Genomic DNA, 25,609 nt, shown 5'->3' on the forward strand with positions numbered 1-25,609 from the left:
TGCCTCTGCCTCTGCCTCCTGAGTGCTGGGATTAAAGGCGTGCGCCACCACGCCCGGCTCAGAGCTGTTGTTTATAAGGGATATGTCTACTGGTTTTACCAAGAAGTGACACTAATTTGTAAAATAACAGTAAACCCATGATGTCACCTTAATTTTAAATAAATAACCTCCCTACATTTTCTAAAATTTATTTTGCACTTATACATCTCTTCAATGTCTGGCTGAAGTGATGACAGCCAGATTCTCATATCTGCTTTGGTCCTTAATCTACTGTGATCATCACAGGTAATGGTATTTCTGGAAAATTCTACTGTACAGTCAGGAATGAAGAAGAGATAAAGAGAAAAACACTATTATTTATAAATACTTATGGCCTTGTAGACTGCCCAGACCATACTTTGAGAGCATCTGCATCACATAAATGTTGAGAACTTTTCTTTCTTTATTATTTTATGTATATGCGTGTATTGCCTGCATGTAGGTAAGTACACCCATGTCGTGCAATGCCCACGGAGGTCAGAAGAGGCTGTCGGGTCCCCTGGGACTGGAGTTATGGACAGGATTCGAACCCGGGTCTTCTGCAAGAACAACCAGTGTTCTTGACCGCTGAGCCATCTCTCCAGCCCCGAATGTTGAGAACCTTTAAAAGTTAGGCAATGAGATCATGGGAACTTTAGAACTGTCACGTATGGAATACACTATGACAGGTCACAAGAGGTCATGAGCACGGGCTCTGGAGCCATAGCGCTGGAGTGGAATTCAGGAATTACCACGTACCAGCTACATGATTCATGACATTTACGCAGCCTGTGTGCTTCAGAATCTCCATCCAGCCTATGCAGTCAACTATCAAATTTATCTCTTACAGTTTTTGGGGGAATTGCACAGGCTAATTAGAAAATGTGTGGCATGGTACTTGGTTTAAGGGTTAGCTATTAGTATTGTTCACCATACTGAATGAATACAATCTTAAGGTGATCATTTAAGTGACTAAAAACCCTTACTGTGGGGAAATAAAGAAAAACTTGGATGGAAGGATGGCAAAACTGCTCTTTAGTCAGACAGCAGTGAACTACCTTCTTTTTCCTACTTTTGCCTGAGATACCTGAAAACCATCCCACTTTCTCAGAGTTTTCCATCAACCATAAAGGAACTTAATTAAAGGAAGAGTCCATAAACATTTTGGCCTCAGGAATGGTCTCAAGAAAGTAGCTACTGAAAATTCCCAGCAAGCACAATTTGCCCCCAAATTTGTTTTGGATGTGGACTATTCTGAGGACACAGCAAGTCCATTAAACCACAAAAACAATGACTGCTTCAAGCTTCAGCAGAACTACGTCCCTAGACAAATATAACAAAGGCTCACATATTCTGAAAGACTCAAGTGTGTTCCTGGGAAAATGGCCTGAGCCAGAGAAAGGCAGAGTGGAGACAGCATGTCTTTGGGGAAGGTCTACTGGCTACCCTGGGTCAGAGCACAGGCTGCCTCTCTAGGTTACTATCTTAGATATCTTTCCTCAAAGATCCTAGTAGCTCCCTAGCAGACCACTCCAGCACTGAACTCATCCTCAATTATGAAGAGCGAGGCCACTATTCTTTCTCAGTGTCCTCCACCTCCCAACATCTATTCTAGAGATGAATGGTTTTCCTTCATCTCCTTTCAGTGGATGGCCTATAGTCGAGGTATAATCCCCTGGTGCCATGTGGTGCATGTGCTCTAGCCTACAGGCCATGCTGGGGTTTGTCAGAAAACTTCTACAGTTCTTTGGGTGGCTATGGACTCCCCTGAAGGCAGTACTTAATCTGCATGTCAGTCACCAAGAGAGAGATGGGTGCTTAGACAGACCATGCACTCATAGTTAAGGCAGAAAAGCTGATTCCCTTCCTTCTTGCACTGCCATCATGTTGACAGTGTTGCACATCTGTGATATGTTCCTAAGCTTGGTGACCAGGGCAGCATTTGCTGCATGGAAACAGTCAGCCCAGAGAAAAATCCCTGTGACAAAGCCATACAACAAAGATGAGTCAATGGTGACATGGTTCTCAGCCCTAGCTGCACTTCAGAATCACTTCTGGGCTTATGAAAAAACTTAGGAAACTTTTGTTTCATTCAACCTCAAACTCTTGCCTAACTCAGGACAGTGTGGTTTCAGATACACTGTACTATTAAGCAAAGGTCTTGAGGACTGCACTTGGGCCAGAATACTAAAGAGACTTAAACACACCAACCCCATGTCTTCATTTCTACCATCCCACAGGGCTACAGTGGCAGCAGGGTTGTCTGATAAGAGACTTGAGCAGAAGGTAAAGCTTGGGGAAATGGAGACACTAAAAGCGATGCCCTGGGACATACTCCATGGGCATTTCTTTGAGTTAAACATTCTATTGAGGGTTTTTTGTTAGTGTACAATGTGTCAATGCAAATAAGATCCTGGTTCGGTGTACCAGAATGAATGAGCGCGCGCGCACGCACACACACACACACACACACACACACACACATATTCCCCTCATCCTGGAAGATGACCAACTTTGAAATGGACTCAGTCTCTCAATCTCCTTGTTAGGGAAATGAGGCCCCTGAAACAAAGATAAAATGATGAGGAATGAAGGATGAATACTCTGCCAACATCACATAGACCCAAACCCAAATCATGGAAGGCAAGAATTTTTAAAGATGTTTACTTAATGGGGCTGGAGAGATGGCTCAGCAGTTAAGAACACTGAACGTTCTTGCAGAAGACCTGGATTCGAATTCCAGCACCCACATGGCAGCTAACAACTGTCTGTAACTCCTGTTCCAGGGGATCTAACAGCCTCTTTTGCCCTCCGTGGGCATTGCATGACATGGGTGCACTTACCTACATGCAGGCAATACATGCATACACACACAGACACACACACAGACACACACAGACACACACACACACATATATATATATATATAAATTTTTTTTAAAAAAAAAAGATGTTTATGCCAGGTGTGGTGGCACACACTTTTAATCCCAGCACTCAGGAGGCAGAGGCAGGTGAATCTCTGTGAGTTCAAGGCCAGCCTGGTCTACACAGTGAGTTCCAGGACAGCTGGGGCTACAGGGAGACCCTGTTTCAAAAAGATCAAAAAAAAAAAAAGATGTTTACTTAACAGCTGGGCTTGGTGGCACACACCTTTGATACCAGCACTCAGGAGGCAGAGGCAGGTGGATGTCTGTGAGTTCAAGGCCAGCCTGGTCTACACAGTGAGTTCCAGGACAGTTGGTGCTACCGGGAGACGCTGTCTCAAAAAGGCCAAATAAATAAATAAATAAAAAGATGTTTACTTAACATATTTTGAGAGTAGTCAAATTGTTCATTAAGCCTGTCACAAATGGAAGCAAAGAGCTCTGACTTGTCACTCAGAGGCAATTCTATCAAGAGATGGCTGAGTACCAATTACCACTGCTTTTGACACGAAAGAAATGGAAAGACATGCGAAGGTAATGTTGCCCTTTAAGTTCTGAAATGTAGGACAGGCAGGATGGCTCAGCAGGTGAAGGTGCTTGCCACAAATTCCAGTGACCTGCGTTTGATCACTGGGACCCGCATGGTAGGAGAGAACTGACTTCCACATGTTATGCTCTGACCTACACACATGTGCTGTGGCACGTGCACACACACATACACAATAAAAAAAGAATGTAATAAAAATTATTTTTAAATTCTGGAGTGTTTTAGGAAAAACAAAGTTTACAAAAATAAATAAATAAAGATGAAGTAATTTGGCATTTTAAGATTATTTCCTCTTAGAAATAATCAAAACTCCACCACATTAAAGACTTAATTTGAAGAACTATTTTGGAAAATAATCTGATTTTTCAATTTTTACCAGTGCAAACAAACAAACAAAAAAGTATCGTAAATTGCTGCCCTCCACCCTCCTGAGATTGCTACTGAAATTGAAACTTGAATAAAATTTTCACATGTAAGTATAAAATCCAGGCCAGACGTGGTGGCACATGCCTTTGATCCCAGCACTTGGGAGGCAGAGGCGGATGGATCTCTATGAGTTTAAGGCCCTGTCTGGTCTACATAGTGAGTTCCAGGCCAGCTGGGGCAACAGGGAGACCCCACCTCAAAAAGAAAGACCAAAAAAAAAAAAAAAGTATAAAATCCATACAAGAATTTCCTATTGTAAAGCTACAAGATTTCAAATTCTCCATTAAATTCATACACACTTTCCATAAAGCATGCACTCTAAGCAAATGGCTGCATTTGCCCATAGTGCTCCATGAGTGAAAAAATTCTCGTGCTAAGATACCACAACAGACTTTACCTCTAAGTACATGACTAAAAGCAAAACTGGACTTTCTTTTGCCCATTTCTTTTAGTCCAAGGTTCTGTAGGGACAGTTGAGATGGCTCAGTCCAACACCTACTCATCTGGGCTAATCATCCCAAGATGACTAGGCATGGTGGGCTGGTTTAAGTACTGAAGATGCAGGCACAAACAGGTTCGGGAGCCAGCCTGGTGGCACAGGCCTGTCAATTCCAGTTATCCAGGAGGCTGGGACAGGAAAATGGAAGAATTCAGGGCCTGCTTTGGGCTACAGAAAAAGTTTAAAACCAACCTAAGCAGTTTAGTAAGATCCTGTCTCAAAATAATAGTTAAGGGGTGGTGGTGGTGGTGAATGTGACACACACACACACACACACACACACACACACACACACACACACACCACTGCCACCACCGCCACCTCATCACCACCACTCACACATGAAAATAAGGGAAGAAAGGATGGAGTGGTTGGGGGTTTGAAGAGCAACTTGCTTTTCTATTCCTTCTCCAGTATGACCCCAAAATACTTTGTGTGCACATGTGTACAGGACAAAGTGTGCTGAATTCCAGTTCTGGAAGATAAGCTTTCCTACCGCAAACACAAACAATACAGCAAGGCGGAGAAGAGGAAAAGTGAGAGTACAAATCTCTTCCAAATTTTACTTTGTTTTCAAACAAAGTACATCTCAAGAGGGAGTTGTCAATCTTTGAGATAACTTCGTGAAATCAAATCACAGCCCATGCATTGATCTGACTGATGAACTACTGTTTAGAATGTAAGGCTGAGAAGCAGCTCTAGCTGTCCTCAGGATATCCAGACAAACACCTCCACTCTACTGCTAAGCTTTTCTTTTCAGTTATTTTTTACTAATCTCCCAAATGCTTTCAAACATGATTTGAGGTAAAAAGCCTCTGGCAGTAAATAGCTTTATCCCCTCGGGGTTATGCCTGAGCTGTTCTCAAGCTGCCTTTACATGCTAGGTGGGAGCTGGGGGTAGGATGGGGGGTTTAGTTAAGTGACTAGCTGACTTGCCAGTGGATTTGGTGTCATGTAGGAATCTAGACACTGATCACAGAGGAACTTGAGTTCTAACTATGGTGGATGTACCTTTGAGAAAAACCAAGAATACCACCATTAGCAGAGTTTTTGTAGTTCTAAGTGCTGCCAAAGCAAGCACAAAGTTGTTTATGTTTTTGTTTAAAGAAAGGGTCTTAGAGCTAGCGAGAGACAGCTCAGTACTTAAGAGCACTGGCTGCTCTTGCAAAGGACCTGGATTCTGTTTCCAGCACCCACATGGCAGCTAACAATCATCTGTGACTCCAGCTCTAGTTGATCTGACACCGCCTTCTAGCTTCTATAGGCAATGTATGACATGGGTGCACTTATAGACATACAGGCAAAACACTCATACACATAAAATAAAAATAAATAAAACATATTTTTTAAAAAACTTCTAAAGAAAGGGTCTTAGAGCCAGGCCTGGTGGTAGATGTCTTTAATCCCAGGCAGAGTCAGGTGAATCTCTGTGAGACTGAGGCCAGCCTGGTCTATACAGTGAGTTCCAGGTCAGCTAAGGTTACAGAGAGACCCTGTTTCAAAACAACCACAAAAAAGAAAAAAAAAGTAAGGGTCTTGGTATATGGCCAAGACTGAATTTGAACTCATGATCCACCTGTCTCAGTCTCCAGTGTGCTGGGATAGTAGGTGTGTGCCTCTGTGTCTAGCCTAATACTAACAGTAGAAAGACACTGATTATTCCTCTTTCAGCTTGGCAGAGAGTATATTTTTCTGAGACCCGTGAATGAGATGTAGCTCCGCTCTTTGGATTGACTCTGTAACACCGGCAGCAGCTAGAGTTGAGGCACTGACAACAGTACATTAACATGAGCACAGCATTAACAACACTACTACATTATCTGCATGAGCCTTTTACATTGTGTGGTCACTGCTCATCAACAAATCTCCAATTTTGAAAGGAATGGAATATAGAGCTTCAGCAGTTGAGTATCTACTATGTGATAGGCACTGCTCTAGTTAGGTTGCAGAGACACCATTTTCTGTATTTAATAAGAAAAATAGCTCAGAGGTTAATTTGTTAACTACTAGGCAACTGTTGAACCTTAAAACCACAAACTATGTAAATAACAGCAACTCAAATGCACATGTTAATAGCTAAAGTTCATTAAAAAAAACCAATTCAATATGCTACACCGCATGCAATCAATCACACTGCAATCATCATTTACAAAGCAAAGGACAACGCAGATACTCAGGAGGGTACACAGGACTAGGTGGAAGTGTGTGATTACGACAAGTAGACTGAAACTGTAAATTATGTAACTGTCTCTTGTAATTACCCTGCTTGAGAACAGAAACAAACTTCCTGTATAATTTGCAGGAAAACTGAGACTGAAAGATACCATCGCTCTTTCCTTAGTTTTAACCCTTTCACAGCTATTTAATTCTATGTGATAAGGCCAAAGAAAGTTTATGCTTAATGTATGAAAAGTTGGCAGGAAGGTGTTTCAAAGAAAACCCTGTGAGAAGTTCTAGGTTGTAAGTGAAGCCTGGTGATTTCTTTTCCTCTTCAAGGAAGATTTAGCTAAACTGTTTGGCATAATAAACAATATGCTTAATGCTTAAAACAAATTCACAGGCACCATTTATTTTATTTCCGCTCTAAAAATACTTAGTCTCTGAGTTTTTAATAGAGGCAACTGAAAAGCTGCAGGGTGGAAGGAAGGCTGTCAGTCTTCAGACATACCTTCTGCTTTGTAGGAGGGAAGAATCTTATTAAATTCCTTACATTCATGGGGAAAGCTCTAGCCTGGGCAAAGCACAGGGCAGGACTTGAAATTGACGAGCAGAAAATCATCTTTGTTAAGAAGGAACCCTGAATTTTCAATAAATAACCAGCACAGCTTCATTTTGGTATGTCTAAAGACAGCCTATCCTTTTTACTTCCCGTGGTCTCCTCTGTAAGTACTTTTCTAAGTGCCCAAATATCTGCCCAATTTTTTCAAGTGCTTCTCGGACCCAGCATTCTAGGAGGAGGAAAGGGCAATTTCCTACCTACTGATGCAGTGTCTGGCAGGGCTGTTTTTGTTCATTTTGGACCTTAATAAACAGAAAAGATTCTAAGGTCATACTTTCTTCATCTCTTTGGCCTCACTTATGCAGTTCTCTCCAGTCTCTACAAACACTTACCTGAATCTTCCATTTTTAACACTCTCCCTCTTCAATTAGGTGTCTTTAAGAGGGGAAACAGAAGTTTCAGGAAGGCAGTCATCTAAAAGACTAGACTGACATTGAGGATCTAATTCTGTTGAAGTGCAGCATATCTCTTTCACATAAAAATGGCTCTGGAAAGGCTGACAGGAAGTTGGTACCAAACCACTAAACATGTACTTAACGTTTTTGATTTAAAGCAGTAAAAGTGAAAAATTCTCTCTTTAAAATGCCATTGACATAATACCATCAATAAATCAAAAAGGTTGTCCAGTTTTAAGGGTTAAAAAACCCAAGCACCAAGACAGATGCCATATGGTATTCTCAAAGTGGAGCCCTCTGACCTAGTAGGTTTAGAGTTTGGTCTTCCTAGCTGCATGCTTGCAATGCAGTTTGGGGTATTCCTCTACGCCATTTCCCATAAAACCACAGCAGATGCTGATCATTTCCGGTTGCCCCTCTTTTTGCAGTGTTTGCAGCTGTTGATACTCAGTGTTTGGATCCATCAACTCACTGGCAGAGACTGCACTAGGTAATAGATGCTTTTCTCTTGTACTACTTGGCTACTTAGTGGTACAACCAACACTGGAATGGTAGGACAAACACTTCATTTACCAGGCTTCAAGACAATCAAGTGGTTCTTCTCATTGTCCACATTAGTTTTCAGTTTCATTATGAACTTCTCACTTTAAACTTGACAAGTTTCAATCGACTGTAATTATCTTTATTAAAAACCTCTTGTCAGTGTTTGGATGGTAACTCCAGAGTCCTTTTGATGTGATTGTCTAATAATTTTTGCTTCCTTACTTCGGCAGAGTGACTAGAAAGCTGGATCACTTTTCTACCTAAGGCCTCTCACTGAACCTGGAGCTCACCTATTTATAGTTAGGCTGGCTGGCCAGTGAGTGAACTCCAGGGATCCATCTACACCTGGCACCTCCTCCTCCTCTTCCAACCCCCAGCACTGGGGTTATAGGCATGTACCACTGCACACATGGCTGCTGAGCAGGTCTTCATGCTGTGGGCCAGGCACTTTACCGACTGAGCCATCTCCCCAGCTGAAAGCACCTTTGAGCTCTGATGTTAGAGTAAAGGTCTACCGGCATCACATTTTCTCATAATTTCAGCAGTATTACTTTTGGTTCATTCTGCAACCTAATTGTGCTGCATATTTGTTTCAATGTGGACAAATATGCATAATGGAATTTTTTAAAACTCACTCAATTACTTTTATGCACTTTAGAAACACAAATTAAGGGGCTGGAGAGATGGTTCAGTGGTTAAGAGCACTGGCTATTCTTGCAAAGGACCCAGGTTCAATTCCCAGCACCCACATGACGGTTAACAACTGTCCAGAACTCCAGGGGATCCAACAACCTCTTCTGACCTCTGCTGACACTGCACAACACGGGTGCAATTACACACATGCAGGCAATACACTCATACACAAATTTTTTTTTTTTTTTTTTTAAAAAGGATCTCCCTGTAGCCCATCTGTTCCCATCTGGCCTGGAACTCACTATGGAGACCAGGCTGCCTTGAACTCACAGAGATCCATCTGCCCAGCCTCTGCCTCCCAAGTGCTGGGTTTAAAGGCGGGCCACCACACCAGGCTCAGAATTTCTTTTTTTCCCTTTTATTTCCCCCCCAGGTGGACAGTCTTAAGTTGCCCAAGTTGGCCATAAAGTCCTGGGCTGCAGCTATCCTCCCGTCTGAAACTCCTGAGTAGCTGAGAATACAGATTCAGTCTGTCACCAGGCCTAGCTGGGGAATTTTGAAGCAAGGTTTAACTATGTAGCCCAGGCTTGCCTTGAACTGGTGGTAGTCCTCCTACCCCATCCTCATGAATGGTGAGATTATAAGTATATGCCACCATGTCCAACTTTTGGAATCCTGTTACTTTACATATCTGTGTGTGTATATGCTATGCTGTTGGAAAAAAAAGCTCCTTTCTGCTGTTAACCTAATGCAAGATTCAACATAAATAATTATAAAAGGTTTTCTTTTATATTGTTAAACATTAAATTGTAGTGTGACTACTATAGGGAAAACACACTAAACACAAATCTGGTGGGGGATTAGTGCTCTATCTAGTATTTTTCTAGCACAATCCTAAACAAAACTGTTTCCCCCAAAATAGTTATTAAAAAAAAAAAAACAACAACAAAAAAAAACCCAAGGGGCTAGAGAGACGGCTCAGCAGTTAAGAACACTGGCTGCTCTTGTAGAGGGTTCGGTTCCCAGCACCCACATGGCAGCTTGTAACTGTCCATAACTCCAGTTCCAGGAGATACTATGCTATCTTCTGAACTCTATGGGTACTGCACGACATAGGTACACTTACATACAAGCAAGTAATACACTCATAAACATTAAAAAAAAAGAAAAAGCTACCTAAAAACCATCTGAAATTATTTGTGTTATTTAAAATGTCCTGAAAGGATATCAACAAACGTTTACATTAGATGTTGTATATCAAATGAAGTGCTTCTTTTATGAGCTGGTGAACAGTTACCTTGGAACCAAGACCAAGCATAGCACTAATTTCAATCAATCCAAACAAAACCTCTCTTGACCCTGTTTCAACACAGGCAAGGGCAAATGAAGAAAGTTGGGAGCACCTGCCCTCTGCAGAGCCTTGAGCAGACCCCTCACGCCCAGCATCACAGGGCTGAGATGAACCGACTTCTGTCATGCCCTCATTACTCCACTACAGGACCTCATGCTGTATCACCTAGGTCATCTCTGGCATAGTCTTGCAGAATGAGGGATAAAGGCATGGATAAGTGACACAATAAAGACTAAGAGGAAAAAAAAAATCCAAGATCAAAACCTAATTGTGTCAGAAGCTAGCGGTGTGTGCCTGGGAGGTGGTGACACTGACACAAAGGCGATTATGTAGACTTGGGCACTCACTCCCTCAACAAACCCTTACTGCATATCCACTATGTGATAAGCACTGTGCTTCTGGCTGGGCATTAGCACCTAGCAAGCCCCTGTCCTAAGGGTGGCACTGCTAAGGTTCCCCATTACTGCTGATAACTAGGCTACCTGCTTACTGATTATTTGAATGGAAATTGCCCAGCAGTGGTTTCCAACGTGACTCACTGCAAACGCCTATCAGTTAGAAATCTGAACAAAGATTTGTTGAAAACAAAAACCAAAACAACAACAAAAATCCACCTGCATGCCAAAACCTGAAAAATTCTGAGCTCTGTAAAGCAAAACAGTGGCTTTCAGAAGAAAAAAATGAAACTGCAGACCGTGTGTCTCACATTTACAATGTTTTCATCGAAGCGATGAATACAATTATTCTATAAGAGCTATTTATTCGCTCTTGTTTACAACAGGGTTAGTTTTTTTTAAAGATACGAAAATAAACGGTTGGCTGCATTGCCTCATGCAACTCCCTTCAGTGCATTCAGTGACACTCAACCTCTGAATAAATCACCAGGAGCTCTATTTCCAACCTTGATGCTATCTTTAGCATATTAAAATACATCGTACTTCAGCTCAGTGTAATAAAACAGTAATGGCAAAGGCTTTCCGTGCAACATATGAAAATCAAGAAAAATAGCCATTTTCCTTATTAGATTACAGACTAGAATCTATTAAGATAAGTCATCATTACACTTGATTACACAGGTCAAAACAAGTATTTGAAAGTCCTGCAAAGGCCAGACGACAGAGCTGCTGTCCCACATTTTCCCAGTGTCAAGGGGAGGAGTCCCTATCTTCGAGAAGGCTAGAAGACCTGAAAACCATTTCAAATGCACAACTTATTTTTCTTTAACAATTGCCTTGGCTCTCTTCACAGGGAGGAGAGTGGCAGGAAAGATGAACAGAGAGAGCTTGCTTGATAGTTCCTGAGGAACACTGGAATTCTCCTTCCAAAATAAATGGATCGAAAACCAAATTATTTGATAAAAGGAAAGGAAAAGCTAAGTGTCTCTTCAACCAACTGAGTGTAAATGTGACTTATGTCACATCTCTCTTTCTCTGTCCAAGGTTGGCAGTGGAGAACGACAATCTTATTTCTGTTGCAACATGTGATCTCGAAACAGAGCCTATACTCCAACAAAAACTCAGGGCCTCAGAAGAGCCCAGGCTGAATTGGCATTCTGGGATGCAAACCACTGCTGATCATTGTGGTCCTTCTGCCTAAGAATCCATGTGATGAGAAAGCAAGTTAATGATGTTTTTCTCGTGATTCATTTAACATTTACTAGACAAATAGCCTATGGAACTTTCTACTGCTCAGGTGAGAGTTATTTTTTACTGGTCAGTGATACTTGTAAAATGGTAACCACTGGCCAGGTGTGGTAGTGCATACATTTAATCCTAGCACTAGGGAGGCAGAGGCAGGAGTTACCTCTGTGAGATTGAGGCTGGCCTGGTCTACATGTCCAAGCCAGCTGGGGCTACAGAGAGATCCCGTTGCAAACAAAAACAAAACAACAACAAAAAAGGTAACCATTAAAGTAAAAATTGACTTAAGCAGGTAAATACTGCATACGAAACTGTTATTTCATTCATTCAATTTGCTTAGCAATTCACAGGGGATGTTTTCAGTCTCATAACAACACATCTCTAGAGATAGTTATGATCCTACAAAAGGAACCTTTTAATACTTGGTCTACAAGTATTAAAAGTATACAACCTGGTTCCTTAGGGATTATGAATAGGTAGATAAAACTATTATTACTGTGTGTTTATATGTGTATGGTACGTGTGTGCATGTTGAGGTCAAAGGACAACTTTCAGGAGTCGGTCCTCTCCTACTGTGGTTTCTGGGGTGGAACTCAAATTGCCAGGCTTATACAGCAAGCACTTTTGCCTCTAAGCCATTTTGCTAACCCTGAACTCACTATTCTACTGAAGCCACAGTTCTTCAAATATACATCTGATACATTTCTTTCTGGAACACTGAACACTGGTCAAGGAAGATCTAAGACTGCTTCTTAGTGTCTCTATGCTCCCAAAGTTACTTTCCTTGTAGTTTTTGTGAGGATTAAGTGAGTTAACATGGGTAGGTCAGGTGACAGTACCTGACACACAGTAAGTACTTTAGAACTGTCAGCTGTGATTAGGATTACTGTTACCACTGGAAGTGAAGTGCTGGCCTCCTCTGTTCTTCCTGATGCCATTCTTCCCAATTTTCTTTCAATTTCTGGGCCCTTTCCAAGTCTCTTGATGAGCCCTCCCCCACATTCCTCATCAACCCCTTGGTTGCTAGAAATCTCATGTTCTCCCCTTCAGCACAGTCTCCCTACACATGGTCTGCCCTCACTCACATGTACTGTTTCAGCTACCACTGCACGCCCAATGATGTCTAGTAGCTTTCTCTAATGCAGACCCCCCCCTTGCTGAGTCCTGGACTCCAGGGGTCTTAATCTACCTACAGCACCCCAACACCTAGTATGCTTCCTCATACAGTCATGATTTTGAATATGTCAGTTCCCTAAGCTGACAGTAACATTTAGCCTGGATTGTTGTACTTCAATTTCTTGTGAGATTTGAAAGCACACTATACAAACATACTCACAACCACTGTTGACTTACTGTCGGCCAACATGACCACCAGCAAGAGCTCTCTCTTCATTTTTGTCACTGGTATTTAGCAAAAGTGTACAGCAGGCATCCTATCATTAAGCGCTGAGCAGGTAAACAATGAAAGAAGTGAACCAAGCATGATGGCACACTATTGTAGTCCCAGGACTGGGGAGGCTGAGGAAAGATTAGGAGTCCAGAACAGCCTGGGCTACACAGTGGGACTCTGCTCCCATGGCCAAGTTTAGAATGAGCAGAACACACCTTCACAAACACACATGTGAATGAGGATGCTGTCTTTTCACCATCAGCTGCCAAGTGCCCTGCCTACTGCTCAGTCAGCTGGTTTCCCTGGTGTCTGCTGAGTCAGAGCTGAGGAGAATGAGATGGTTTGTACCTGCTCACCAGGCAGGGTTCTAGCTCTGCAGGCCTGAGTGAAAAAATTATCTTTCAGTGACCACCCAGTCAAGGAGAATCCTAAATAACTCTAAGTATTTATGTAATATGTTATAACTGCTATGTAAGTACAATATATTACAACATGACCAAGATAACTCATTATTGTACCTTTAAAAGCAAAATTGGGGGCTGGTGGAGATGGCTTAGTGGGGAAAAAAGTCTACTGAGCAAGCATGAAGAGATGAGCTAGGATCCCTAGCACGCACATAAAAAGCTGGGTGTGATGGCTTATGTGTGACTGTAATCCCAATGCTGGGGAAATAGAGACAGGAGGATCCTGGGGATTCACTGACCAGTCTAGCCAATCAGTGAACTGCAAGTTCACTGAGAAATCCTGTCTTAAAAAATAAGGTGGAAGGGCTGGGAGATGGCTCAGTGGCTAAGAACACTGGCTATTCTTGCAGAGGATGTGGTTCAGTTCTCAGCACTAACATCAGGGCTAACGACCATCAAAAACTCCAGTTGTCAGGGGTGGGGTGGGCCCTCTTCTGGCCTCTGTGGGCATTGCACACATGGTGCATTTACATGCAAGCGAAACACTCATACACATAAAACAAAAATAAATAAATAGGGGTTGGAGAGATGGTTCAGTGGTTAAGAGCACTGACTGCTCTTGCAGAGGACCTGGGTTTGATTCCCAGCACCCACATGGTGGCTATGAACTGTCCTTAACTCTAGTTCCAGAAGAATCCGAAGCCCTCTTCTGACCTCCGTGGTACTGCACAACACAGGTGCACTCAAATACATGCAGGCAATACACTCATACACATAAAATAAAAATAATAAATTTAAAAAATGTAATAAGGTGGAAACCCCTGGAACCTTCATATACATATGTACACACAAACATACAAGTCACATACAAAACAAACAGCAAAGTACCAGAAATAACTCTCATTTACACATAGAGACAGGTGAATAAACAATGTATAGCCACACAATATGTATGATGTGGCTGTAAAATGATTTAGAAATTTCTGAAGAGCTGGGTGTGGTGGGGCACACCTTTAATCCCAGCAGGCAGAGGCAGGCAGATCTCTGGTCTACATAGTGAGTTCCAGGCTAGCTGGGGCTATGGGGAGACCCTGCCTCGAAAAAAAAAAAAAAAAAAAAGAAAAAGAAGCCAGACATTAGGCATCTCCCTCTTTCACTCTTAAAGGGCCCCCTTCTTAAAACAGGGTCTCTCACTGAACCTGGAACACAACAGTTTGGTTAGACTGCTTGGCTGGCAAACCCTCGAGACCCTTTGTCTCTTCCTCCTGAGTGCTGGGATTTTACACATACAAAAGCTGCACACCGTTTTTTATGTGGGAGTTTGGGATCTGATCTCATACCCTCTTGCCTGCATGGTAATACTAAGCTATCTCTCTAGCCAGTCCAACAGTTTGAACAACTAATATGTAACCACGCTGAATGGGAAATTTTTTTTAAAAGACATAATCCAAGTATCATGTATAAACAGTATTTTGACTACATATTCTTAGAGTAAAGCCAGAAAGAACTGTATACAAACACCATCCTCTAGTTAGGAGGTTACTTTTTCACAGTGATGTGATAGCAGTTTTAGAACTACTTAATGTGTAGCCTAGAGTATATATACTGTGAATTACGGAAGTGAACTGCACACACACAAATACTTATTCTTCCCTAGCTCTGTGCAGCGACACTCAATATCAGTAAGTACACCCAAGTGCCAAACATTGGTTTCTAAATATTGGTCTTGACCACAAGGAATCAAGATCCTTATAAAAAATGAGAGTCCAAGGCTGGGCTAGGGAAAGGGCAAGAATAAGATGACTCTGGAACACCTGCTGTAAGGAAGTGTTCAGAGGATGGGAACTTGTCAAAAAGGCACAGAAATCAGCCTGAAGGAGTTTCCATTTCATAAATCTGAAACAATTTACACTTAGGGGTCAATTAGATGTTTTGGAAAATCAATAGTGGCAGCAGTAAGTGTAATGTATAGAATAAAAGAAAAAGCCATTAGTCCGTAGCCATGTAAGTAAATGAGTAATTATGAGGATGAGATAGTGCTTCCTTACAGAATCTCAACTAGTACGTATAAGAAACAATGGAATTATAAAACCACCATTTGGTAATTACCATAGTGAAAGTTATTTTAGATAAAAAAATCATAAATGGAGTAAGGCATGGGGGCACATGCCTGTCATCCCAACACTCAGGAGATAGGAGCAGGAGGATCAGGAGTTCAAAGCCAACCTTGGTTATACAGCTAGTTTGAGGCTAGCCTGGGTTACATGAGACCCTGTTTTCAAAAAAACTTTTTTTTAATCTCATAAATGAATGCTAAAACTAGTAGGTAAAAATTGGAGAAGGGTATTTACAGAATCTCATGGTATCTTCTTGCCAGAGAGAAATTACAAAGAAGAAAATAGTGACTTCACAGTGATGTGGCAGGTATCACCTGAGCCCAGTAATGGGACAAGTACATTATCATACACCGAGGAGGACACCGTTTAGCTTTTCTGTTACTTTTCCCAAAGCATATTATCCAAATCTAATAATGAGGAAATGTCAGATCAGCCTCTACTAAAGGGCATGTACAGAACAAGTGGCCTGAATACTTCTAAAAAGTACTAACTGAAATCAAAACAAGAGAGCAGGTATTGCTCTAGATTAAAGGAGTTCAAGAGACCCAATGACTAAATACGGAAAGAGATCTAAGAACTGCATCATATCCAAATATTAGGGCATCTCTTAATGCTCGCCAGAGAAGCTTCTTGCAGGAGATGGTGAATAACAGAGCTCTACAATTGATCAAGATGCAGAGAACAAGAGACTGCAGAGTGCTTAAATGGGACACCTATATCACACCCTCTTGTCCTAAAGCTCAAAGATCATTGCAGAAAAGGGGATGTTAAGATTGTAAGGGCCAGAGGTGGTGGATGAATACAAGGAAACTGCTGTTTAGAAACCACAGGGCGGCTAGCTGCACATATGAACCCACAGGACTTGTGACAGCATGCACAAGACCTGTGCAAACCCAAGCCAGACAAAACCCCAGCATGGAGGGGGGTGTGGAAAGGAAGCCCCAGTCCTAGCTCAGACTCTCTTGGCAAGTGATAGATGCTGAGAGAGGGAGAGTCAGTTTTCATTAAGTACGTGATGGCAGGTAGGTTGACCAGGCTCCCACACCCAATAACATTAGGGGAATACAAATTAGATATAATAGGCCTTAAAATAGTAATAGAGGACATAAAGTGGAGGGGTTGTAAGGTCAGGGTTTAGATGGGGATGGTGTCTGAATATGATCAAAGTACATTTCACGAAAAATTTCCAAGAACCAATAAAAATACTTTTTTTTTAAAAAAAGAGACACTTAATCCCAGTACTCGGGAGGCAGAGGCAGGCGGATCTCTGTGAGTTCAAGGCCAGCCTGGTCTACATAGTGAGTTCCAGGCCCTCTGGGACTACAGGGAGACCTTGTCTCAAAAAGCCAAAAAAGAAAAAATAAACAAGAGAGAGAGAAAGAAAGAAAGAAAGAAAGAAAGAAAGAAAGAAAGAAAGAAAGAAAGAAAGAAAAAGAAAATGGAGTTCACAGACATACAAAATCTAAAAGAAGACTCAGTAATAAATAGAAGCTGCAGAGGTCAATGAAAACTCAACCTTGCATCAACGGACAAATTAAGGACACAGTCACCATACCTGATGTTAAACCTGTGAATGAATTGAGACGTCTCTGAATAATAGTTCAGTTAATAGTGAGGTGCTCAAAAACAAAACCAAAAAAATCCTTTCACTCCCACACATAGAGCAACTCAGGGCAGAGACTGCATGTGGTTCTCTCATTAAAGCAGATAGCTTCAAAGATCTGAAGTTAAATTGAGAGAGGGGAATGAGAAAGCAAGGCACACATGTCCATTATGTTTCTAAAGGAATGTGGCCAACAATATGCAAAGCTGACTAGAACAAAATGTATGTGAAGCTGTGTTGGCAGAGCCATATTGACAAAAGGAGTATCAGTCAGTTGGAAGAGGTGGTGACAGTTTACTAAGACTTAAATGAAGGGTTGGGAGATGGTTCAGTCAGCAAAGGGCATGCCCTGCAAGCATGAGGATCCGAGTTCAGATCCCCAGAGCCCACATAAAAATCTGGGCATAGCGGCCCATGCCTATAACTGCAGCCTTGGTCGGGGTGGCAGACATCAGAGAGAGGTGGATCCCTGAAGTTCATTGGCAAGCTAGTCTAGATGAATTGATAAGCTTCATGTTGAGTGAGAGACACTATTTCCATGCAATAAGGCCAAGAGCAATAGAGGAAGACACCTGATGCCCTGTTCTGGCCTCTGCACTCACATGCCTGCATACCACACAGACACGCATCATGCCACCACCCCCACAACAGACAGACAGACAGAGAGACAGACAGTTAAATGGACTTGGAACTCTAATAATTTAAGAGCAGAAAGTGGACTGAGAAAGCTCCCAGTTTTAAGATATTCTCTCTCTCTCTCTCTCTCTCTCTCTCTCTCTCTCTCTCTCTCTCTCTCTCTTCTCTATACCAAAAACAATATACAAATTCAGTGTGAGTTTGTATATTTCACAGAAATAGAAAACCCAATCCTAAGTTTCATATGGACCCTAACAGAACCCAAAGAGCCAAAAGAATCACAAGCAAAAAGAGCAAGCCTCAAGGAATCATATTACCTGACTTCAAAATATACTATAAGGCTACAGTGTCAAAACAGCATGGTACTGGCATAAAAACAGACATAGGTCAATGAAATAGTAAAGAATCTACAAGTAAATTAGCCACGCCTTTGATCCCAGCACTTTAGAGGCAGAGGCAGGCAGATCTCTGTGAGTTCCAGGCTAGCCTGCTATATAGGGAGTTCCATCCAGGTCAGTTGGGGCTACAGGGAGACCCTGTCTCAAAAAAAAAAAAAAAAAAAAAAAAAAAAAAAGAACCACATATGCCATGGGAACTTGGACTTAGGAATGTTTTCCCCCCTAGACAAGGACAGCAGTGAAAACTGGCACTACGAAATATGAATAGGATGTGCAATTAGATAAGAATACTGAAGCAACATTAATTTCTTGATTTTGAAGAAATTATAGTGTGGGTATGTAAAAGAGTATCTTCACAGAGGAAGGTGCAAAGTATGTGCAGTTTACCCTCAAAAAATAAATGTATGAGAGAGAAGGGTAAGAATAAAAAAGCTGATGCAGTAAAGTGTGGCAAATCTAGGCAATCTGGGTTAAGAATCTATGGAAATTCTTGGCACAATAAGTCTGAAATTTATTTTAAAATTAAAGAGAAAAACAGAGAGATATACAGGGTATTGCTGGGCAGTTCTGAGAGCAGAAGCAGGCCAGGGCCTGGTAAGGAACAGTCTAGCACCCCAGCCCCCAGCAGAACCCTGTGGGAAGAACAGCTATTTTCCTTGCCTGTGGGAGGGAAGGAGTTGCAAGAGTTTTGTGGGAAGTAGGCTTCTTTGAAGTCTTGACTTGTCTGATGAGGGTGGAGAGTTGTCTGGATGTGTGTAGGAGGGCTTTAAAGTTTTCTGACTAAGGAAGAGGAAATCTCAATCCAAAAGAAAGTAATGTGCTATCAACTTCAGCCGTGGCAGTCACTCCTCCACCAAGTTAAACTTTGGGAAGTCACAAAACCCACAAGGTGGTTTATGAACAGGTTGGATGTTGTTGTTACCTTTTAGTTACTCTGGCCAAACTTTATAAACAGCTGCCTAGGAAGCCTCACTCTGACAAACCCCAGACAAGCTGACCCAGGAAGCAAGAGACAACTTACTCCAAGGGCAGCATTTGGTCCAGTGGACAACCCTACTACTCCCTTACTGTACTGAAGATTAGTGTGCAAAGCCTTGTGCTTATAGTCCTTTATATACAACATACTATACTAGACCATGTCTGTGGTCAAGGTGCAGGTGGGAAGCCTTGGTTCCCTTACTGACTATACATTGCTTACATTTCCTAAACTTTATAGACAAAGGCTTTCCCGCTTTACAAGTTTACTTGACTTACTGAAAATGCAACCCTGATCAAAAGATCTCAGGCTCATGCAAAAAAAAAAACAAAACCCCAAACCATTAAAAGGTCCCTTAAAAAAAAACATTTTTAATAAAACATCCAAACTTGTTTATCTTTCTTACCCTGAGCACTGAATTATGAGGGCCAAACTGATGAGAGCTCGTGTGTTCTAGCCTCTCCCTTTGTAAAAGATTGGATCTAAATAGTTCTGGAAAGATATTTATCTACCATTATTTTAAGTGACTCCCAAGGAGATGCTATCAATTTTTTCAACAGCATACTTTATCTTCTTTAAAATGGCCAGCCAAGGAATTCTTTTGGTTTTAAATTGAATTTTTATTGGGTTCAGAGTAGTTCTCATTTTCTTTTGATTATTATAAAACTCTGAGGGAACAGCACCAACTCCCTCTGAACCCCTACCCTCCCCTTTAAGAATGCTGCTAAGGATTGATCCCAGAGCCTCATGCTTGTTAGGCAAGGGCTCTACCACTGAGCCACATCCTTAGCCCTCCCTTTCAGCTAAACTCAAATCTTTCACCACACTGCTTATTCCCTACTCAGGTGCAGAATTAATGTCATGGATCCTCAAGACCATCAGTACCACCATTCATCACAATAGCCCTATGCTCCCTAGAAAATGTTCTATTGTGTTCTGCATTTCCGGTCTGAAAATACAAGGTGGGCCTGAATTTTTCACCAAAACAGTTAAAAAAACAAAGATTTAGCATGTAAAGGGAAGGCCTTTGTTACCAGGTGTTCTCTGGTATGAAGTCTTCAGTGCCATGTTAGGCTGTGCAAGTGTATTTGGAGCTTGACGTTTTACCTGGTAAGTACCAGTTCCTTTCCAAGGCATCATTTCGGATATCCTCACCACTTTAGGGATTCAGTTCCTATCAACAAAATCAGATCTACTGCAGACTGCTAAGAAGGCTATCCTGGATACAAAGAAAGTATCCAAAGAGGTCATGGTAACTTGGAAGCACAGCACACATCTCAGATTACCACAAAAGGGTGATTATAGTCTCAGTGTGCTAATGTAGAATGCAGAAGTGAGTGGGTATGAGGTAGAACTCTAGAGATAACACCCAAAAAGGAAAGGCTCTTCAGCTGGCTATTAGCAGTGAGTATGATTTTGAATGGACATTGGTAGGAAAGGAGGAAGCAACCATGCCAGAAAAGGGACAGTCCAGACAGAGAATGGAGCTATGGAAGCATGCTCAAGACATCTGAGGAAAGGATACTGATGAGCTAAAAAACCTAAAAGACAGTCTTGAACTACATGTTGGAAGGACCTGAATTTAACCTGAGGAGTTTCTTTCTTCTATAGACACAGATATTATAACAAGTGTAAGATCTGAATGGCCGCAGTGTCTGGATGCCATTCTTCTGGAATGACCAGAAGGCACGTTATTTAACACTTTATGAATGACAAAACTATAAAAACTCTAGAACCAGACAAATGATTTTGCCTTTATAAATGATTATAGCAAGTAAATGCCATCTTCAGCTGTGTACTCATTGGCATAATATCACCAGGCTTCAAAGCCACACAGATGGCCTTGGTCAAACCCAGAGGGACACAAATAAAACAAAAAGAATAAATGTAGGAAAGAGACCGATTAGTAGGGAAGGAAGGGAGGAGGGACAGGGAGGGAGATGAGGGAAAGAGTGAATTATATACATGAATACATCATAGACACATTTGATAAGAGTCAAAGAACAAATTTAATTCACACACACACACACACACACACACACACACACACACCCCAAAAACAGAAGAAAAAAATGATTAGAGCTAGGACTTTGTAAAGTAAATATAATGAGTTGGTAAGATGGCCCTCCTTGGCATAAACAGTTACTAGATAACTAGGTCAGGAGAATAAATTAATGACTGGAAATGTTATCTAAAAGTATAAAAATAATCAACTCAAAATACTCGTTTCCCCAAAATTGTATATTTTAATGTCAGTAAATTATACAAATTGGTCCAAAATTGTTATATAGTTATTTTATCCTCAGACTTCAATATTTCAGTATCTAACAAACAGATTTAGTCAACACACTTTCTCACAGGTTGTCATAGCATGTTTACATTGCATTTCATGTACCTTATGAAGATTATGACAATATACTCAAAATTCCTTCATTTAGCTAGTACTCACAGAAACTGCAATCTATTCATCAACACATACAGTTCTAAGTGACAGATTTTCACGTAGCCAGAAGCTACTATCACCAGAGAATACCTGACTTTCAAGTTATAGACAACTGGAGACAACTTTCCAAACATAGCTGTAACCCTACAGTCACTTATCCAATATAACATAAACGAGGGAGAAAAATCACCAGTTAAAAAGAAAAACAAAAAAACCCACCATACTATATCCAGTACATTTAGTTTTAACTGAGGAGGCTCAGAAGATACAAGCACATAAACCTTTCCTTCCTTCCTTCCTTCCTTCCTTCCTTCCTTCCTTCCTTCCTTCCTTCCTTTCCCTCCCTCCCTCTGCTTGATCCTTTCTTTCTTTTTCCAGATAGGGACTTCCTATAGCCCCAACTGGCTTGGAACTTGCTATGTAGATGAGGTTGGCCCCGACTCACAGAGATCCTCCTGCCTCTGCCTCCTGAACACTGGAATTAACAGTGTGTGCCAGAGCTAAACAAACATTTCTTGAGAAACATCTTGAACAAAACTATTGTTAACTTTCATAACAGCAAAGGGAAATTAATAGAACCCAAGAGTTGTGTTGAAAGGGAGGCTCCGAATAGGCTCCCTAGGAACTATTTCTATACATGGAAACATTTCTCATCTCCTCTGCTTCATTCAAGATTATAGGCCAAAGTTTAGAAAGCTAAAAATCCTTTTAAGTAACAATTCTTTTTGTTTTAATCACAAATAATTGCCTATTTGGTGCTAACGAGCACAAGCACCACAGAATGGAATGCAATTCTGCTGGTTCATTCAGGGTAAATGGCTTTGTGAGCCAGTGACACTGTGGAGATCTAGTCTTGATTTCCTAGAGTGTAATAACCAACCAGCAGTAAAATTTTCACTTGATGATTTTCTAACCCATGTAGACATAAATAGAAACCCCATTATCTACTGATAGAAAACATCAAAGCAGGTTAAATAAAGTTTTATGTGTTACTGTTTCCTGAAACAGCCAAAAGCTGTTATGAAAGTAAATAAAGTACTCCACTTACTGAAATCAATGAGAAACCGTCCAAACCCTTGCCTTTGGTGCTGAGGCATGATCATTATGCAGGAGACATTATACTTCTGCTGGCAAAGCTTTTCCTGAGGGAAAGAGAAACAGATCAAATATGTCAGAGCTCTGCTGAAGTGGGTGATCCCCTGTACCTGCCACTGTCCTTGTAAAACAGTCCACTGAGGTAAGCCAGTAGGCTAGATCAGAACCAAGCAGAATAATCCAATCCTACTGTGTTAATCAACAATCACCTAACAGTAAAACATCAACTCTGGATATGCTTCTCAATTATATCTTTATTCTAAAATGTCAATGCAATAAAATATGATTACTGACTCAAGAAAGTAGGAATCAAACAAAACAATACTGTCAGTATGGAAAAAAAATACCTTCCTTGATCACACAACCTGGGAGACAGAGAAAATAACATCCAGAGTTACCCAGTAGAGTAAGTTAGGATTCAGCTGGCAACCATGCTAAATAATAATTTACTACTCTGCAACAGCAATCTGTCTTCTTCCTTTGAGCAAATGTCCCCAGTGAAACTTAAACAGTAGACATGTGGGTAGATGTGCACAAATACATTTCTCTTGTGAATAAGAAGTCAAAGTCAAAAGCTAGAGAAATTATTAATTTGCATCTCAAATCAGGAAAATAAAATAGAACAAAAAAGCCAAGAACAACAATCCCTGAAGTCTCCAAATAAAAGTGAGACCAAAACATCACCAACAGCCTGAAACCAGAAGTGTGGGGGACTATGGTGAGAGACAGCTCTGAAAACTAAATAGTGAGCAACTCTCACGGGCTAAGCATCAGGACAGCAGTATTTTATTCAAAGTAGAGAAAATTTACACAGAGAGGATATGGAAAAGGCTTCTGAGGTTCTGAATGGTGTGGCCAAGTATAGACCACAGATGAGACTGACCACAAACAGAACCACCACATCAGAGAGCGACTCCAAACACCCACCCAGGAGATGACTGAGGAAAGAAATTAAGATCTTTTTGTGAAAAAGATGAAGCCTCAACATCTACATATTTGTAGCTGTCTGTGGAGCCTCTAAAATATGAAGAGGAAGGCAATGATGTGAGTGCATTTTCTTCAGAAGACCTATTGCCCATGAATGAATGTGCACACTGATGGCAAAGGTTTAAATCATTAATTTTACTACGCAAAAGTAAGAAAATGGGCCGCTCTATCTAAAAAGGGATGTGCTCTGGGTTAAGAGGATATATATCCTTGATGCCATTCCTTTCTCTGTCCAGAACTAGTCCCACCTCTGAGAGTTTATTGAAATGCAATCCAACAGCAATCCTTTTCCCCCTTCTTAACAGATGTCACTGGGCTGGGGAGATCACTCAGTAAATAAAGTGCTTCCTGTGCAAGCATGAAGCCCTGCCTGAGCATGGTCCTCCTGAGCCCACATTAAAATATATATCTGTCATAAAAGTCAGATGACTCAAAGCAAGGGGAAGCTGAGACAGGAGGACTCCTGGAGCTTGCTGAACAGCCAGCCTAGGCTAGCCAAGTGAGACACACTGCTCAACTGCCACACACACGTAAACACACTATTCTACTAAACTTTAATCTGAGTAACGTAAGTGTTCCTTCTTTCCTGCCTGGAAAGTCATATGCATGTAATGATTCATATAAAACCTGGCTAGGTCAGCTCAGTCATTTTCTTGGTCTTTCTAACAACCTCTAGGTTTGGTCAGTAAATACACTTAAGGGCTGAAGTCTTCCACACTGCAATCGAAATGTTAGCATATACTTTAATTTGCAGTCCAATATAATTTTTTTTTTTTTTGTCTTTTTCAGACAGGGTTTCCCTGTAGCCCCAGCTGTCCTGGAACTCACTATGTAGACCAGGCTGGCCTTGAACTCACAGAGATCCGCCTGCCTCTGCCTCCCTAGTGCTGGGATTAAAGGCGTGTACCACCACGCCTGGCTATTCCTTTTCATTTTAAAGTTTACAAATATGTATATTAAAACACTGAAGCAAGCAGCAGTGGTGGTACATCCCTTTAATCCCAACACTCAGGAGGCAGAGGCAGAGGCAGAGGCAGGGGATCTATGTGAGTTTTTGGTCAGCCTGGTCTACAAAGCAAGTTCCAGGCCAGTCAGGGCTATGTATCGAGACTCTGTCTCAAACAAACAACATAACACCCCCCTCCCACCAATTCCCTGAAGCAGCTTCCCATGAATGCTGCTGCTGCTTTTGTTTGTGGTCTCTGTACTGTCCCACAGACTTAGAATAGCCAGTCTGCAGAGTGCATTCACATCCTGTGTATTCTACAGCCCTTCTTTTTCTTTTTGAGGGGAGGGAAGGGCAATGGGAGACAGGGAGATAGGGTCATACTGTTTAGCTCAGGCTGAGTTCAAACTTGTGATGTCTCTCCCTTAGACTTCTGAGTGCTAAGATAACAGACATGCAACACCACACTGGGCATATTTCTATCCTTATATCTTCCACGAAAACAACACTTCTTTTTTTAAAGTATATTTTTTAAATATTTTATTTATTATTTTTATTTTATGTGTATGAGTGTTATGCCTGCATGTAGGTAAGTACACCTGTGTTGTACAATGCCCATGTAGGACAGAAGAGGCTGTTGGATCCTCTGGAACTGGAGTTACAGAGAGTTGTTGGCTGCCATGTGGGTGCTAGGATTCAAACCCAGTTCTTCTGCAAGAACAGTGTTCTTAACCACTGAGCCATCTCTCCAGTCCCCAAAACAATACTTCTATAAAGTGCTTCATTTATATTAAAGAAGATTCACTTAAAAGTCACTTATCTGCTGAGCATTTGGATAATCATTATCTGTTCATGTAAC

General features: G+C 41.4%; 1 protein-coding gene across 6 annotated transcripts in view; it reads right to left on the reverse strand.

The window, feature by feature from the left end:
• Positions 1-25,609, reverse strand: part of Kat6b (lysine acetyltransferase 6B) — a 201,979-nt gene that overhangs the window by 17,662 nt on the left and 158,708 nt on the right. For all 6 annotated transcript variants that reach the window (XM_008849901.2, XM_029554450.1, XM_029554448.1 and 3 more), the window contains exon 12: positions 22,771-22,864. In XM_008849901.2, the coding sequence (XP_008848123.1) occupies positions 22,771-22,864 (94 nt within the window). The remainder of the gene's footprint in view (positions 1-22,770; positions 22,865-25,609) is intronic.

The sequence above is a fragment of the Nannospalax galili genome, unplaced genomic scaffold, assembly GCF_000622305.1.
Source record: "Nannospalax galili isolate Female #2095 unplaced genomic scaffold, S.galili_v1.0 scaffold83, whole genome shotgun sequence".
NCBI classification, from domain to species: Eukaryota; Metazoa; Chordata; class Mammalia; order Rodentia; family Spalacidae; genus Nannospalax; species Nannospalax galili.